We start from the raw sequence: 17,846 nt of genomic DNA, 5'->3' as shown, positions 1-17,846 counted from the left end.
TCACTAAGAGTCCAGTGCTGAAAGGGTCATACTTGGCCCAGCTGATCAGGATCCATTGGTGGACAGTAAAAGTTCACAATCCCAATGATTGGGCCCTGAAACTGATGTGTGCCCTGGGGCGCTCTTAACCCCTTCTGTGCTGATGACGAGCCTAGGCTCGTCACGCAGCACGGTGCTCGTGTGCTGGTGACGAGCCTAGGCTCGTCATGAGCCGTGGAACGCTCACACGCGGGGCTAATTTCCCCGCTGTGCTGAGCGTTCCATTGCGCGGGCGTGGTCATGACGAGCCCAGGCTCGTCACCAGCACACGAGCACCGTGCTGCATGACGAGCCTGGGCTCGTCATGAGCACAGCGGCGCCGTGCGCGGCCCCCCTCCCCTCGCGCTGTGGGGAAATTAGCCCCGCAGCGAAGGGGTTAAGGCATCCAGTCTTCTTCCGATATTTAATGAGCTCCACATGTTATCAGTAGGAGCTAGATCATTGTATTGTGTCCTACAACAAAGTAAACAGTGCAGAGTGTCCAGTGAATCCCTTACTGGTATACTAGTGCCCTTTTTTAGTTGTGTGGGTGAGCAGAGGCTAGTGCTAAGCATGTGTTGAACTCAATAAATAATACACACACAAAAAAATTAACCTGAGACCAATTTGACATAAAAAACATTGATTTTTAAGCAAGAGATTCAGTCTAAGACCAGTACTTTTTAATTTATGATTTTTTTTTAATTGCAAAATAAATCACTTTTGTACACCCAATAGAATTCATCTGCAACAACTAGGAAAACCCATATAAAATCACACTATAAGTTCTTAAGGTTCACCATTAGTATTTAGGTAAGTAACAAGGCTAGGTCCTGGATTCGGCTGGGAGTAGGGTGCTGAGGTAATTGGTAGCCAGCACTACTAAGAAAGGAGCTCAATGAAAACATGCTGCACAGCGGGACTTAAAGGTAAGTCCAAGGTCCTACATGAGGGAGCAGGTTGCAAGGAACTCAGGACCACAGGTGCAAAACCGGTTTGTTGTTGCCCAAGCTGGGCAGGCTGGGTGCACCCCTTAAGTGCCAGCCAAGTGTGGTGCATCAAGATGGTCCTAAAGGTGAGGGACAGGCAGATTGCAGGTATAATTCCAGGACAGTTAAGGCCACTCATGGAGCAGATCTCACGGAACTTAAATTCCCTCATTATCTTTCTCCTTGGTCATCGATAAAGGGGGTCGGTTATCCTGGGGTTTTGCACAGCAAGGTTTTTGTTGGATCTGGTGTCCTTTCACTTGGTGGGGGTTCTGATCCGACCCTCTGGAGCTGATGTTTTCTTATGGTTTGGGTGCTGTATCAAAGTAGCTGGGAACAGCAAGTCAATAAACCAGACTTCACGCTTCAGCTCCAGTACAGTGCAGGGAAGTAGCTTCTCTGCTCCAAGGGAGGTTCTCATGGTATGGTCTAAGGCCAGAGATGCTATGGGGTTCTTGGAGGCCTCACAGTTACACAACAAGACAGTACAGCATGATTGTTGCATCCTAGAAGCTGCTGAAAGGGTTTTGTCACAATTTTCTGCAGCATGTCTTTCAGTTATTGAGTCAGCACCTCATCTATGTCCATTCCCCTTCTTAGGTTTGTCAAAAATAAATTCAGGGACACTAACTAAATAATAAATCTAGGGGCATCTCGGGGCATTCATGGGGGTGATAGGTAGTAGCCCATGGGTCACCTACTTTTAGAGCAGTGGTCTTCAAATCATCAGCTGCCCAGAAAACAATTGTTTGTCAAATTGGCCAAGCTCATGTCTAAAGGGTTTACGAAGAATGTACCCATAACATATGACCTGTTGGTTGTACAAGACTCTTGATTGATGTGCAAAAACCTTTCAAAACTGTGTCATACATGATGTGTTCTACTATTCAAGATATAATGATATCTGCTGATTGGTCTTCTGAACCTATGTTTCAACAATAATATTATAAAAGCGCAGGAGATATTAATTCTGTAGTTTTTGATAAGCGTTAAGCTAGCATATTCTGTAGCTTCCTGTCCTGTAATGGAATAAAAAAAATTACTAGCATTCCCACCAATAATTTTCAATTCTATTAGGGACATGGAGGCGAAGATTAGCCTTCCCATTTGTCAGTAATATAACTATTGCAATATAGTCCCACCCTTAAATTCTGGGTGCTTCTTTTCCAAGCCCTCGGCCAAAAGAAACATCAGTAACACCTTTTGTCATTTATAGCCTGACTGTCAAAAGGGAAAGGGCACCAAATATCATTCAAACCCCCAAACGCCATTTCTAATAATCACTCTATGGACACCTTAACAAATTAGTAAGGCTTGCCTGACTAGAATTGGATGTTTGGCAATTATGTATGTGATTAAAAATTTAAAATAGGGACAAAACTTAACTGGAATTACATATTTAAACATTGCCAGTTTAGTTGAATAATTATGAAAAATGTGGAGGGGGCCACGGAGATGTTTTTCACAGGGAGGGAGGGACATAAAGAAGTATAAAAACCAATGTTTTAGGGTGTCTACTTTTTCTAAGTGACCATTTCCTGTGGTAAGGCATACTACCCTAGCCCTGCTAGGTTAACTTCCTACCAACTTTAGATGGATGAATTAGAAAAGTAGTGTCCAGCTTGCCTCCCCTACTTTGGAGGGGTGGTGTCTGAATGTGGGCTCAACTCCTACTCTGACTAAATTTTTCCCCCATTACCCCTAGCCAAAAGAAGAGCAGGAAAGGGGGGTTGCATATAAATTGTGGCATCACCTTTGAAGCTTCCTGCCAAGGCAGGCCAGCACGGCCTGGAGAAGGTGCTCCAGGCCCCCACCCAGAGCAGACTTTGTTGCTGGCTTCTGAGAGTGCTGGCTCTCGCTCCATTTCTGGTGGTGGCAGACCATTTTAGACTAGTCAGAAACTACACCAGTGTGTGCTAGGTTTTCAGGGGCCCTCTCAAAGGGCATCCAGTGTGCATTTATTAATAAATCCAACACCTGCATCAGTGAGGATGTATTAATGCAAGATGTTTGGTACCAACTATTAGGGTAAAATGAAGCCATTACAGAGCTTGGAAACTCGTAATGACAAATATCCAGCCCATGTACTCCCTATATTATTTATTTATTTTTATTTATTTTAGGATTTTTAGATAGCTCTGACCTGACCCGGAGGGTATCGGAGCGCTTTACAACAGTGTTTCATAAGAGATACTTAATAGAGCAATATTAAACAAAAATGTGGAAGTTCAAGGGTGCTGCGTATTCTTAAGGTAGTATTAGAGTCCTAAGGTGGCCTTGTTGTATGCTTTATGGAGGTAGTTCAAGAGTCCTGAGGAAACCTCAATTTTGTCTCAGCTGAATCAGTTGGAGCAGAGTCAAAGCGCAACAGAGATAGGGTATGGCGTGGGGCGGCGGTTATCCCTTTTGCATTGGAGTGGTTGAGGAGGAGGGCTTTAAGGTGCATTTTGAATTTTGTAAAGGACTGGATAATTCTGATGTCTGCTGGGATGGAGTTCCATATTTTGGGTGCGTTTCCGATGAATGACCTAGCAGCGGTTGTTTGTTTGGGTGCTCTCATGGGGATAAGAAGAAGGGAGTTGGAGCTCCTGAGGTTCCTTGTCTGACCTGCCCTCTTGAGCTTGGCGGCCAGGTATTTGGTTTCCCTGTGTGTAGGGCTTTGTGCGTGAGGCAGGCCGTTCTGAAGTTCTCCCCCTGCTTAATTGGGAGCCATTTTAGTTCTCTCAGTGCAGGAGAAATGTGGTCTAATGTAGAAACTATGGCTTCCCTGCACACTTACATTATCCAAGAATGAACTTAGAAATTGTAGGATCATATCTGCTCATGCAGATACCTCCACACATGGGATGTATAGCTCCCTGCCCGAGGTCTGTAAGGTCTGCAGTATGGGTGCCTTACCTGCACCACATGCAGTACATATGGATGTGGGTGGCACACAGGGGTGTGTGCCATTTTGATTCTACAGTTTTCTCTGCAGTAACACATGCTGCTTCAATCAATCAATCATCCCGTTTGTAAAGCATGCTACATACCCGGGAGGGTCTCAAGTTGCCTGGAAGGGAGGGGGGACTGCTACTGATCAAAAAGCAATGTCTTGAGAAGTCTTCTGAAGGCCAGCAGGTCATGGGTCTGTTGTAGGCTTGTAGGGAGAGTGTTCCAGGTCTTGGCCGTGAGGTAGGAGAAGGATATGCCTACGATGGTGGTTTTATGGATGCAAGGGACTGTGGCGAGGGTGAGGTTGGCAGAGTGGAGGCAGAGGGTGGGGGGGTAGAAGCTGAGACGGTCAGTGAAGTATGCTGGTCCGGCGTAGTGTAGGGCTTTGTGTGCGTGGATGAGGAGTTTGAAAGTGATCCTGTTGTTGATGGGGAGCCAATGCAGGCCTCCTAGGGGTAGTGTGATGTGGCCGTGTTGGGGGATATCGAGGATCAGTCATGCCGAGGTGTTCTGCATGTGTTGCAGCCATCTCAGGAGCTTGGCTGTTGTTCGTGCGTAGAGGGTGTTCCCGTAGTCTAGTCTGCTGGTGACGAAGGCCTGGGTGACTGTTTTTCTCGTGTTGGAGGAGATCCATTTGAAGATCCTGCAGAGCATTTGGAGGGTGTTGAAGCAGGAAGCGGAGGCGGCATTGACCTGATGGTCATAGAGAGGGCAGAGTCGAGCATGAGTCGAGGATGTGTGTGGTCGGTGGGTTCAGGGGCTGTTCCTAGTGATGTTGGCCACCAGGAGTCATCCCAGGCTGAGGGGGTGGGGCCAAGGATGAGGACCTGCGTCTTGTCAGAATTCAGCTTCACCCTGCTGTCCTTCATCCATTTCGGTGACGGCCTTCATTCCTCTGTGGAGGTTGGTCTTGGGGGTGCGGGGGTCTTCGGTGAGGGATATGATCAGCTGGGTGTCGTAAGCGTAGGGGATGATGTTGAGGCTATGTTGTCATGAGACGTGGGTGAGAAGTGCCATGTAGATATTGAACAGCGTCGGGCTGAGGGATGATCCATGTGGAACACCACAGATGATCTTGGTGGTCTTGGAGCGGAAGGGTGGGAGGCGGACGCTCTGGGTTCTGCCAGAGAGGAAGGATGTGGTCCAGGCCAAGGCCTTCTCATGGATCCGGCGTCATAGAGGCGTGCTGTTAGGGTGCAGTGGCAGACTTTGTCCATAAGGATCCTGATGTCGTCGGTGGTGACGATGAGGGCGGTCTCGGTGCTGTGGTTGCTGCGGAAGCCAGACTCTGATGGGTCCGGGATGTTGTTGTCTTCGAGGTAGCGGGTCAGCTGTCTGTTGACGATCTTCTCCGTGACTTTTGCCGGTAAGGGGAGCAGAGAGAAGGGTCGCATGTTCTTGAGGTCGTTGGGGTCTGCCTTGGGTTTCTTTAGTAGGACGTTGATCTCGGCGTGCTTCCAGCTCTCTGGGAAGATTGCTCTCTTGAAGGACATGTTGATTGTTTTCTGGAGATGGGTGCAATTGCTGTGCTGGTTTTTTTGAAAATGAGGTGAGGGCATGGGTCAGATGGGGATCTGGAGTGGATAAAGTTCATGGTCTTGATGGTGTCTTCGTTGCTGACATTGGACCAAGCGGTCAAGGGACTGTCACGGGTGTTGGTCGCAGGGGGGGGTGGTCTTGGCAGTGGATGTGAGAGTGGCGGAGTTGAAGCTGTCATGGATGTTGGTGATCTTGCAGGTGGCCAGTGAGTCACACAGGTCGTGTGATAATGGAATGTCGTTGGTGATGGAGCTGGGGTTGGAGAGTTCTTTCACGATATTGAAGAGCTCGTTGCTGTTGTGTGCGTTGCTGTCTAGGTGGTCTTTGAAGGCGGTCCTCTTGGTGGTCCTGATGAGTTGGTGGTGTCTGCGAGTGGCATTCTTGTGGGCGGTGTAGCGGTCTGGTGTTCGGTCGCAGAGGCAGCTCTTCTCCAGTTTCCGACAGGTACGTTTGGAGGTCCAGAGGTCTTCGGTAAACCATGCGGCTTGGTGTGATTGGTGGCGGAAGTTTTGAGTGTGGCGATGGTGTTGGTGCAGTCGTTGATCTGCTGTTTGAGGTTGATGGTGGCGGTGTCGGGGTCAGAGCCTAATTCTTTGTTCCTAAAATGATATCATAATATGATTTGATATGATTGCAGATTTATTTGCCCTTTTGCACATACTTTCTACTTTTGTATTTTGTATCAGAAATTGGTACCTGCACTTGAAGGTCAGAGCCCATTTTGTCAGCATTAGGACATGTCAATAAGATCCAACAGATCCAATTCAGCTAACATTTTGGAAATAAGTTATATGGAAACCGGGGTCATAAGGAATGTACATGTAGGAACATTAAAATATGGCTATTGATACCTGAAGTCTACATGGTGTGGAATCTGTTTTTTATTTATGACTTTACACTGTACAAAGGCAATCTGTTCAGTAAAATAAAAAAATCACCTCATTCATCATGTAAAAGGAGCGCGGTAATAATGCAAACAGAGTTACATTTTTACAGTATCTCCCGAATGGGAAATTTCTCTTCTCATCAAATGTTAGATGACAGGACCCAATTCTCCCTCCGGAGGTTCTGTTTCCTGACTTTCAAGATTTAGAACTTCCAGACTCTAGTGTGTGTACACTCACAATCACAACTGCCATGGATGGTAGTTTTTAGCTTTTACATTGGCTTTATATGTTGATGAGAGAGCCTTCTAGGAGAGATAATCACGGTTCTGTGGTTAAGCAGTTCTGCTTCTTTCATCATTGCCTGTTGCACTCGATTGAATTGCACCAGGAGCAGGCAAAAACAAGGTGACTCATTGCACACTTTAATCCATCTCAGCCACTGGCAATTGCTCTGGGCTTCCTCCCAAACTATCATTTTACTCACACCATGTCACCTCAGTTTAGACCCAGCCATATGCAATTCAGACTTTACACAGATCCTCAGGCAAACAGTGCGGTCTGAACTGCTAGACCATTGTCCTTCCAAAACCAGAATACAAGGCTCCAATGGCACAGTGATCCCAGGGCCCACATCTGTGCATGCCGAGTGCACTTATGATATCAAATGCAAAGCGACAGGGTGATATATGCAAAGCTTGAATTAATCTCATGCACTGCTTATCACTCGGATTGCATCCCAGTCCATCATGTTTTGCTCATCCTGCCATGTACAGCCCCTTTCTCACTGTGCCACTAGAACCATGTTGAAATCAACTGAAGAGCCCCAATCACATCAAAAGTGGTCTTAGGTTGCTTGTGTTCTGGTTTGGAAAAGAGCTGGGCTGGAATGTTGCCATTGGGGAAGTAAAAAGACCAATTTGCCAATAGCTGAGGTGGCATGATGGGTAAAAGAGCAATAGTTTTGAATGCAACCCGAGTGATTGCCAGTAGTTAGACTTATTTCAAGTATACTCCTGTTATTTTTTGTGATTTGATGTGCCACTCTATGTGGCGAAGAATGTGCCCAGGTTTGGGCCCCTTGCTCCTTGTGCCACTGGAATCAAATCTACACCCTACTTAAGAACCCCAGGTAGGGCAAAACTGATCTTCAGTTGATTGTGCTTTGCCTCAGAAAGGACCAACCTTGGTAGTTTGAGTTGGGCTGTTACCAGTGAAGCAGGTCCAAGACTAATTTGCATATAGCTTAGTAAAATTTGAGGTAGCATAGTAGGCAAAATAACAATAAGTTGGAATCTTACCCTGAGCAAATGTTAGTGGTTTGACTTATTGCAAGCATCCTCCTATTACCTTTTGTTTTAAGTTTACATCTCAAAGTGACCAAGCGTATACCCTATGTGGGTCCCCTGCTCACTGTGCCACAGTAACCAAGCTACACCCAACTAAAGAGCCCCAATCAGGCCACAACAGGTCTTTTGTTTTTTAGTTGTCTGGTTCAGAAATTACCTGACTTGGCAGTTTGTGAGGCAATGTTCCCATAAGAATAGGATAAATACTGATGTGCACATACCTAATCTAAAGTGGCATGATGGTCAAAAGAACAAGGTGTTGGAATGCTACCCTGAGTAGTTGTCAGTGGTTAAAGTTGTAGCAAGCAATCTCCCATCACTTTTTGTGTGTTTTATATGCCTCCCTAAGTGGCCAAGAGTATGCCCAGATGTAGGTCCCTTGATATCTGAGCCATTGGGATTAAGCTGTACCTGAATGAAGAGCCGATTAGTCATATGTAATTGGAATTCTGCCCAGGCCGAGCTCAAGCCCCAGATGGACACTTGGTAGTTACAACGTTGCACCGGCTAATAAAAGGGCAAGCAGAGGTGGTGGGAGCTCCTATCACTGACCAAAGAGTAGGGCACGGCTACCTCCCTAAACCTAAGAAGGTTTGAGCAAATCCAGGAAGGGGTATTTGTTGAATGGCACAATTCAGCATGCTTGGCAACAGACCGTAAGAAAACAATTTGCACAATCAGGTTTGAGTTTATATATAGAGAGAGCCTTAAATATTTTTCACATTGACAAACACATGATTGCATGGATCAAACTCCTGTATGTCGCCCCCACCAGCAGAGCACAAAAAAAAGCGCTTCATCTCTGGTGCATATGCAATTACTAGGCCTAGGCAAAGTTTGCGGATTTGACAAAACAATTCTGCAGAGTTCCACAAGCTGCAGAGTGCGGGTGAACTGCAGTTTGTGCTGATCTTTCTGCCCTGAACTCCGTGTGGAGACCGTGTGGAGACCAGAAAACTACACAACCTCTGTGAATGAAGTGATGTTCATCATACAGGCCTAGCAATCCCAGGGTGGATGATACAAGGGGTGCCCGCTATCACCTATATTGTTTGGGTTTTCCATAGAATCTCTGCTGAGCAAGATGGAACATTGAGGCCCAGCCTGTAGAATAACACTAACATATATTACATATTCTAGCCCATTTTTGAAAACATTGGTATGTTGTATGGTGTGGTTGGGTAACCTCACCATGTAGTACAATTATTAACCCTTTTAGGACCAGTCGGTTTAACCTGTAAAAACCTCAGCTCACTCTGGGTTAGCTGTGGGACTGAGCAGAAGGGCTTAGATAGAGGAACTATTGGAAAGCACATAGAAGGTACAGAATCTCTTGCAGATACCACAATGAAAAATATGCACAGGGGTTCTAGAGATACATAGTTTGCAACTAATAATAAATCAAAAGATTTTCATTCAACCGTGAACAACCCTTAACACATTTGACACTTAGAAATGTTTGCAAGGTTGCCCCGAGCTATCCAACTTCTGGAGAGATGTAGCTGGTGTTATCTCGACCAAATTGGCTAGGCCAATTATACTCACGCAATTGGATATTTTGATTGGAGTCGTTGGGGTAGACAATAGATCTCGGGATCTGATGAATATACTTTTTACATGCGCCAGATTAACTATTGCCAGGGCCTGGATACAAAGTCATCCCCCCACGGTCACGGAATGGTGGCTTTTGGTCAAAGACATTTATAACATGGAAAACTCTTTAGCGATGACTAAGGGATTGAGGCAAAAACGGAAGGTACAAGAAATTTGGGGAGTAATAATGTCTTAATGATATAACAGAAATATTGATTTTCAGTATTGGTATTGATGGATGCCTTATCTTATATGAGTTGTCTGACACTGTATATATATGTATTTGATGTTACTCATGATGCTAATAAAAATAATAAAAAAAAAAATAGAAATGTTTGCAAGGTAAAGTTGGGTAAGAGCCAATGAAGTCTAGGGGAAGTACTCGCGGAGACCAACTGTAGCTGGTAGCTAGTCAGGAGGATCAACAAGGTAATTGAAAACAGTTTCCTCCTCAGAAGAGCAGTCCTAAATCAGTTCCAGGCACTTTATACATGCAGCAATGAATTCCTGTGGAGTGGTCCTGATGCAAGGATAAATGATGAGTAAGATGCTCTCAGGATGCAGCGGATGCAATGAGGTCAATGGGGGTTTCCTTCAGGTGCTCCTCAGCCTACAAATATGATTGCACAATGGATATTCCATGAGGTCCTCTCTGTTGTATGCAACGTCCAGTCACCACTGGGGTACCAGTCACAGATTGTTGTGGTTACAGGCCAATCCTTCTGGGTTTGATAACTTATCTTCTGAGGATCTCAGAAACTCTGCAACAGCACTGCCGGCACTAAGATGTAACTCTGTGCATTGGGTCTTGGTCCCTGGTGCAGGACAGTGGCAGTGGTAGTGGCTTGAAGACTTTAGGCTTCCACCTTGCCACAAAGGGCTTATTCAGCTGTGCTGCAAATAGGAGGCCAGACAGTCTTGCCCTTGTAGTCTGCTGGCTTTGCTGAGCTCTTTCAAAGGTTTCTCCACAGGCAGAACTCTTCAGGCACTGTTCCTTCGTTCCCTAGCCACAAGACACGGAAGGTACAATCTTTTTCAGTTCAATCTCTCTTGTTTGGTCTCTCAGTAGAGCCAGGGATGCCCTCTCTATGACCGGTAAAAGAATTCACAGGTGACTGCTGCTGGTAGCCAATGAGCTACCAGGTTCTCTCCGACGTGGTAAACACTTCCTGTGAGTGTGGTATCTTGCTTTCCCAGGATGCACCATTCTGCCAATCCCGAAATAGTGAGACCCCTCTCTTGGTGTTCACACCTTTCAAGGGGTGTGGCTACCTTAAGGCTGCACACCCACAGGGAAACTAATGTGCCTCTCTCGTGGAATAGGCTCCCTTTGTGCTTTAAACAGCACAGTAGTTTTAAAGGAAATAATGTGGCACTGCAAAAAGTTACAGACATTTTGACCAGAGATACAAGTTGGGCTTCATTTAACAAGTTGTTATATATTTTGGAGTGCCAACTTTAGTCAGCAAATTCTGGAGTTAGCAAAGCTGGGGGGTGTAGTGGGTACCACAAAAAAACTGCGGATTTGCATGTTTCCTGTCAGGACATGCAAACTAAATGCCTTGCCCATGTCTTATGTTGCACCTCAACATAAGACTTGGTAGGTCTGCCTTATGGGTGACCTTTTAAGGTTTTCTGAGGAAAGTAGTGGCTGTGCCATTGCCTTTAATGGCAAAGGCCGGCTAGCAGTGAACAACAGCTCTGCCAGTATGCAATGGCGGACTAGGGGACTTGTTTTACTAGGGGAACTTCCACTAGTGCAAGCCATGGGTTACCTATCTAACTTACATGCCCTTGGTAACAGATTTCCACTTACTAGGGACTTGCATGTAGGTTAACCATTTTCAATTGGTTATAGCAAATTTGATATACCATTTATGTCCAGGGCAGTGAACACAGATGTCTAGCTAGCGGGCCTGAGTGTACTGTCAGTGTCAAGTAACTGTGGCATTAGTCACAAAAACATGGGAGTAATCATACACAGATGATATGAGGCTTAAGAGATATGGGGATAGATTTGACATCAAAATGTAATACTATGCAAAAGTTTTGGGAGGTGGCAGGACTGGCGGTCAGTTATAAAACTACACAACCACTGGGATGAGACAACTCTTGCCTTTCACAATTTGAGTAGAAATCTATACCATATAGAAGACATGATAGAGGGAAAGATACACATATCAATCAGATCACTGAGATCACAGGAGATCTTTTAGTCCATATTACCAATGTTTGTGGCAGGGCAAATAGCAGTGGATAAAAGGGCTCTGCTTCCCCAATTGTTTTAATACTTGACAAACATAGCGTGTAAACTCTGGGCAAAGGTTTTCATGGAGCTGCAGTCCTTGTTGGGACCTTGAATTGGGGGGGGGGGCAGAGCAGCACAGAGTGTTTGCATCCAATAGAGGTGGAATGCAAACTTCATATTTTAGAGGGTGCTATATAGTGTGGCCCAACTACAATGGGTCGCATATTGTTTGCTGAACATCACTAGGCTGAAACAGGACTCACAAATTCATGCCTTCGTAAGGGATTGCTTCAGGTACTGCTGCTCCCATACTCCGAAACCTAGAAAGACCTTCAACTGCTGGTGAGAAGAGCACTGTGATGTCTGAGATAGAACATTGTCTACACAAGGCCTGCACCTTTATACATGCTAGTAACATCCCTGAAGGGACTGCAAACCATGCTGGGACACTTTACCCCTCTAGAGCTACATCCAGACACGTACGCATGCACCCATTCATTCACCAACTCAGAGACTTATGCTCTCACTCACAGTCCCACTCACAGACCCATGCACACACTCACAGAACCACTCAGACAATCATGCTCCTAGTTATTGAATACCTGGGAGACTCATGCACTCACTCACAGACCCACTCAGACAGTCATGTACCCACTCACTCTCCATCTCATGGTGCAAGGATGCCTACATTATGAACAAGATTATATCTGTGCAAGGAGCAACTTCTTTCTGCTCGAAAATAAAGTAAAGGCAATTCCCTCTTTCTATGTATGCTGCAGAATGCAGTACATGTAGAAAGAGGAAATAACGAGGAAACATATAGATATTTCTACTGGTTACTTCTCTGGGATTGTGCCGATATCCATGAGTGATACATGGGATACATAGGAATGCCCAAGCTTTATCCATGGAACGGAAACCACACAAAGTAACACAAGGCAATTTGTGCTGCAATACATTACTGTATTTCCAGTTGGGGCTTATTTACAAGCTCCTTGCACCTGTGCATTGCCACCTTTTAGGATGCTCCAGAGGTACAGAGTTCAGACCCATATGCAGCGTTTTGTGGCCGCCTGGATATGGTGTAGGTAATGCAGAGCAAATCACTGCATTACCTTACACTGATTCACGGAGGCGTTCCATGCGTGCTGCAGTTGATTTTCCCAACAGAACCCATGGGTAGTGCCCCCATTCGTAGATTTACAAGGATCTGCAATTCTGTGAATGTGTCAAAAATGTGCACCCTTTAAGGGCAGGTGTAACAAGGAGAAATATGTGTATTACTATTACTATTTGATCTACATTCTGCATCTCACATTGAAAGAGGTAAACACAACCATGTTTATGATGTTCCGTCCTGCATAAAACTCCCCTGCCAACTAAGCAACATGTAGACACACTTGCATCATGGTGCAAAGATGCTTGCACCAAATTGTGTGCCAGTGCACCGTGACTTGACAGAAATTCACTATATTTCATAAATACAGTGCATTCCTTCCCATCCAGTTTTGCAAAGGGCAGTGCAGCAAAATACTTTTGGCAATGCTATATGTCTAATTATTGTAAACAAGGAACTTAACTGCTTAGTTTCCTTATCTCACCTTGCATGATGATAGGGCAGCGCAAGCCCTTTGTAGATCTGGGACTCAGTCTTTAATACAATATACCCACAGAGAAGCTCTCATACATGGTGTGGGCGGAATTTAGTTTAAGGATCGTTTCAACAAAACAATGTGCAAACTATTGGCTTCATAACTAAGAGTATAATTTAAAGATAAATGATTCATGATAAAGGTATAATTGTATGCATCAACAATTTTTTTCTGTGTAAAAGCATATTCCCACTTGAGTATTTGTTAAGCTTGAAAATGTTAATAAAAGGTTTTTAAAAAATAATGATATTGATGCCATGAGGAGCACTATTGATGCCTGGATCATCCAGGTCTTGTTCTCTGAATCTGTCAATCTTACCTCTTAGTTCTTCTATTCCATTTTTTCCAAAGCTGAAATTTGTTCACTTCTTATGACCTTTCTTTCACTTACTTGCATTCTCAAAACAGATTGGCAGCTGCAAACATAAATTTCTGCTCCACAAGAATGGAGGGCTTTTTGGATACTGTGTTTAAGCCAGATGCCAGTTTTGCTAATATGTCCTGGTACAATATCCTAAGTTTATCTGCTGCCAACAAAAATAAACAGCAACATCTACTGTCTGTGGATGAGCAGGACATGAACAGTATATACCTGATGACAACATTTTGATGAAACGAGAGAACATTTCGGCCACGGTGTTCTCAAAGAAACTGGATTCCTTGGTGAAATAGGTCTCCCTAAATGCCTTGGCAGCATAAAACTTTTCATGGAGTTCCTTCAGGTCCATGGTGGAGTATCTGGTGCAAACTTCTGCAACTTTCTGCCTGTGTTACTTGCATGAATGCTATATAGCCTGAAATCTGACTTGTAAATGATCTTCAAACAAAGTGATCTCTGTGTACACATGCAACATATGACTGTCTGTGAGTTTTTACCATTTCAAAGTTAACATATTTTATGTAAATCATATCAACAGTTCATTGGTAATTTTGTGCCTGTATCATGTTTGTATCATGTCTAATGCTCGGGGCATGATGGAGCTGAGTCAGAGTTGTGGTGCTATCACACTGTCAAAGTGAGTTTTCCTGTACAGTGGATCTATGTTAGGCCACCTGTGACAGGATGGCACTTGGCCCCCTGGCCAATGATAGCACTTGTAGAACAAGGCACTGTCACCCCTGCGGGTACCTATGCACTGGGGGAGAGTTCTAAAACACTCACAAACAGAAAACCTTGTGCACATGTTCTTGGCTCCCGTACAGTGAGGAAAAGGCTGTTGTATCCACACTATACACTTAGCCAACCTGACCTGGTCCATGAAGCTACTCGACCATAACAATCACTCATTCACTTCTCTGCTTCCTGAGCTGACAGTGCAGATGTCCTTAATCAGAAGGTAAAGTGCTTAGAATCTGATTCACTGTCCCAGTCTACTACACCCTGACCATGCAGCCCTGCAGGCAACATCTGCTCCCCAACCTTAGGGCTCCTCTTCCACTGGTACTGCTATCCATTGGAAGGAAAAGCTGCCCATACCAGCAAGATCTAGAGGTACTGAGATTGTCTGCGATGGGGTGTGGCCATGCCCCAGGATACACTGCTTGACTTCACAACTGTGAGGAGATGGCTGTGACAGTGTTACTTTTTAGACCCAAAAAACATTGAAATTCACCATTTATGTTTCATCCAACTTACTGTAACTCATGCCTTCTGCATGCCCTGTTTATGTACTCACATATTACAACACTCATGATATAACATAAGTCATGTAAATATTTAGGAATGTCCCCTTTATTTAATACACAACCTTTCTCAAGCATACCTCTTCATCTGTTAGTAAATGTGTGCAGTATTTGCCTTGTTGTTCTGCGGTATTGTATACAGTAGATAGCTAATTGGTAGTTGTATTGTGCACCTGTTAGCACTTTTCAATTGTCTTTTTTTATATTTGCACACTTGCTTTAATTTTACAACTTAAAATAGTTTATTCATTTTATTATTTTTGCGCTTTCCATATTCAAGCTGTTCTCCCTGGACAAAGTCTGTGTATATAAGGTGCCTGACTCCCTTAGAGGGCTTGGGTGTCTGTAATGAGTGTGCTGTCCATGAAGAGTTGTGCACAGGGTGATGGTTGTGAGTGTTTTTCCCTTCACCAAATAAGAAAGCTTGTGTTTATAGAGTGAAAGGGCTCCCCATGAACACGTTTCCTCAGTGCAAAGGCTTACATAGTAGACCACCTAAACAGGCTTTGGTGTCTGAAGGATACAGGCTCTAATTGAACAGTTTTACACATGATGAAGGCTGTGCATAGCAGAGGCATAGCAGAGGCTTGACCATCATTGGGGGCTTATGTGTGCTGAGGGAGTAAGGTATCCATGAAGAGCTATGCACAGTGTGAGTGCCGAGTGTAGTGCATCATATTCAGATCCTCCTTTTTATGTCCCTCATGTTAACGATTGTTCTCAGTGTGCTGCATAAGTATTGCATAAGCAAACTTGATGTTAGAAATTAATCCACTCCCTCCTGAACTACAAGAGCTCAATGTGTATGAGAGCCTTCAGATCCTAAACATATATACCTTTCAAACAACAGTGAGAATCTCTACAGAAGATGCAAAAGAGCCTTCAAGTGAATTTTGGAAAGCGTTTAATGGAAAAAGGTGTATACCTTCTGCCAGACTTTGTTATTATAGCGAAAGCATAGAAAGTCATAGCATACCTCAAAAAACAGAATGTAGCTTCTATAAAGCTGTAGCTTCAGATCAGCATGTAGGGTGAGCGTCCACAGCAAAGTCTACTGATAGTGGACAGTTTGAAAGGGTGGATTCTTAAAAAAGAGAAGAATATTTTAACCCTTTTGTATTCACCCTCTACCATCAAATGAAGGAAGCCAAAGGTGAACTCAGAGTGTGGGAAAAGAGTTTAGAAGCTTTCTGATTTCCACATCTGGATAATGATCATACAGTGCAGATTCCTACTTCAGAGTTCAAATCATCTGCAGTTCACACACAACATGTCTTTTCTTCCTTCTCTTTGAAAGCAAACTCTCAATGCAAGAGACATTGTTGAGAAAGGTCATGGGGATGATGGGAATCTTAAATACAAACTGATGAATCTCATGGAGTGCTAACACGGAACAAGTGAGTACAGGTTTTGTGAGTTTTTGTATGCATTTGCCATCTATGTTACACACACATATTTATGTAAGCATCTACTGAATATGTGTTTCAGTAAAGTTTAAATATTTGGCTTATATATCTATGCCAAGGTGTATTGAAGAATGAGTGAATTTACAAGAGCCTGAAGGGATTATTTAGAAGGCGGAGTGAATGTCTTTATTAGTCTCTCAGTTGGTGTGTAAGTGTATGCGTGAGTTGCTGAGTAGCTACATGAGTGTCTATATGGGTTATTGATTTGTTGTCTGAGTATCTGTATGGGTGCCTGAGTGTCTGTGTGGGTGGATGAGGGATGTGACATTATGCATAGATCTGTGAGTGATTCACTGGGTGTACGGGTTCAAGAGTGCATCTATGAAGGGCTGTATGGGAGTGTCAGTGTGTGTATGGGTGCGTTGGTGAGTGAATGAATGTCTCAGTGGTATATGTGTGAGCAACTACATATGTTTTAAGGCAGCATATGTGAGTGTTAGAGTATATACATGACTATACGTGAGAGTAAGTTATTTGAAGAGTTTGTGTTAGTATCTATATAAATAAGTGATGTGGTGTGTGTATAAATAACTCATAGTAACTCTATGGATGAGTGGTAGAGTGGCTATATGTATAGGTGTATGAGTACATATTATAGTACTGTATTGATGAGTAACTGTATGTGTAAGTCATTGGATGTGTGTATATATACCCGTGAAATAGTCGGTGGTATGTAGTATCTGGCATTGTTGTGTGTATGGTTTCAAAAATAGTAGTCTCTCTTTTAGAGTTGGTGTATCAAAGATTATATTAGAGTATCAGTATCTGCATCAGATTATCACGTGGATGATGTCATCAGTGATATCATTTGAGATTTCATCAGTGATGTCATCAGTGATGTCACTGACCATTTCAAGAGTGATGTAGTATGTGCCATTATCAGCAGTGCATTGCGGCGCTCGAGTTATAGTTATATCAACTAACTATAACGGTCACATTTCTCTGGTTTTAATGAGTCACATGTCCGACCAACTATAACGTCCCCGAAACCTATGTTTTTTTAGTGAATTTCAAAGGTTTTTTAAATGCTAATTCCCAACTAAAACATCTGTAAGACCTATGGTTTTGTCAGTGAATTTCTAAGGTTTTTTACCTTTTAATTTCATATTTGAAGGTTTCTAGAACCTATATTTTTTCAAATATTTTTTTAATAATTTGGAACTCTATTATACTTCTTTTTTTTATTTTAAAAATTATGTAATTTTTTACATCTTCCCTAAAAAATATAAATATAATTTTTTTGGGGGGGAGAAAACTGCACTCCCATACCAAGCTCCATCACCACACAAATCCTATCCGCCATCTTGCTAAACTCGTAAATGATGCGCATTTCATATTCGATGACTTTGTGTCACAGTGTCCAGCGGAGCATCATATACGCATGAAGTCACCCCAGGGGCTACTTTGGTATCTGACGGGTACGCAGTACCAAGCCATATGGTACGTCATGTACATATGGGGTCGCGCCCGGTGCACTTTGAGTATGTGACT

At 43.8% G+C, this 17,846-nt stretch overlaps 1 protein-coding gene across 1 annotated transcript in view; it reads right to left on the bottom strand.

The window, feature by feature from the left end:
- The window catches only part of LOC147718262 (indolethylamine N-methyltransferase-like), a 36,764-nt gene extending 22,830 nt beyond the window's left edge, over positions 1 to 13,934 (bottom strand). Inside the window, exon 1 of the mRNA XM_086966666.1 lies at positions 13,799 to 13,934. Within this exon, the coding sequence (XP_086822792.1) occupies positions 13,799 to 13,934 (136 nt within the window). The remainder of the gene's footprint in view (positions 1 to 13,798) is intronic.
- Between the last annotated feature and the right edge of the window lie 3,912 nt (positions 13,935 to 17,846).

The sequence above is a fragment of the Lissotriton vulgaris genome, chromosome 4_1 (genome assembly GCF_964263255.1).
Source record: "Lissotriton vulgaris chromosome 4_1, aLisVul1.2, whole genome shotgun sequence".
NCBI classification, from domain to species: Eukaryota; Metazoa; Chordata; class Amphibia; order Caudata; family Salamandridae; genus Lissotriton; species Lissotriton vulgaris.
The sequence above is the reverse complement of the archived record's forward strand: the minus strand, read 5'-3'. Positions and strand labels throughout refer to the sequence as shown.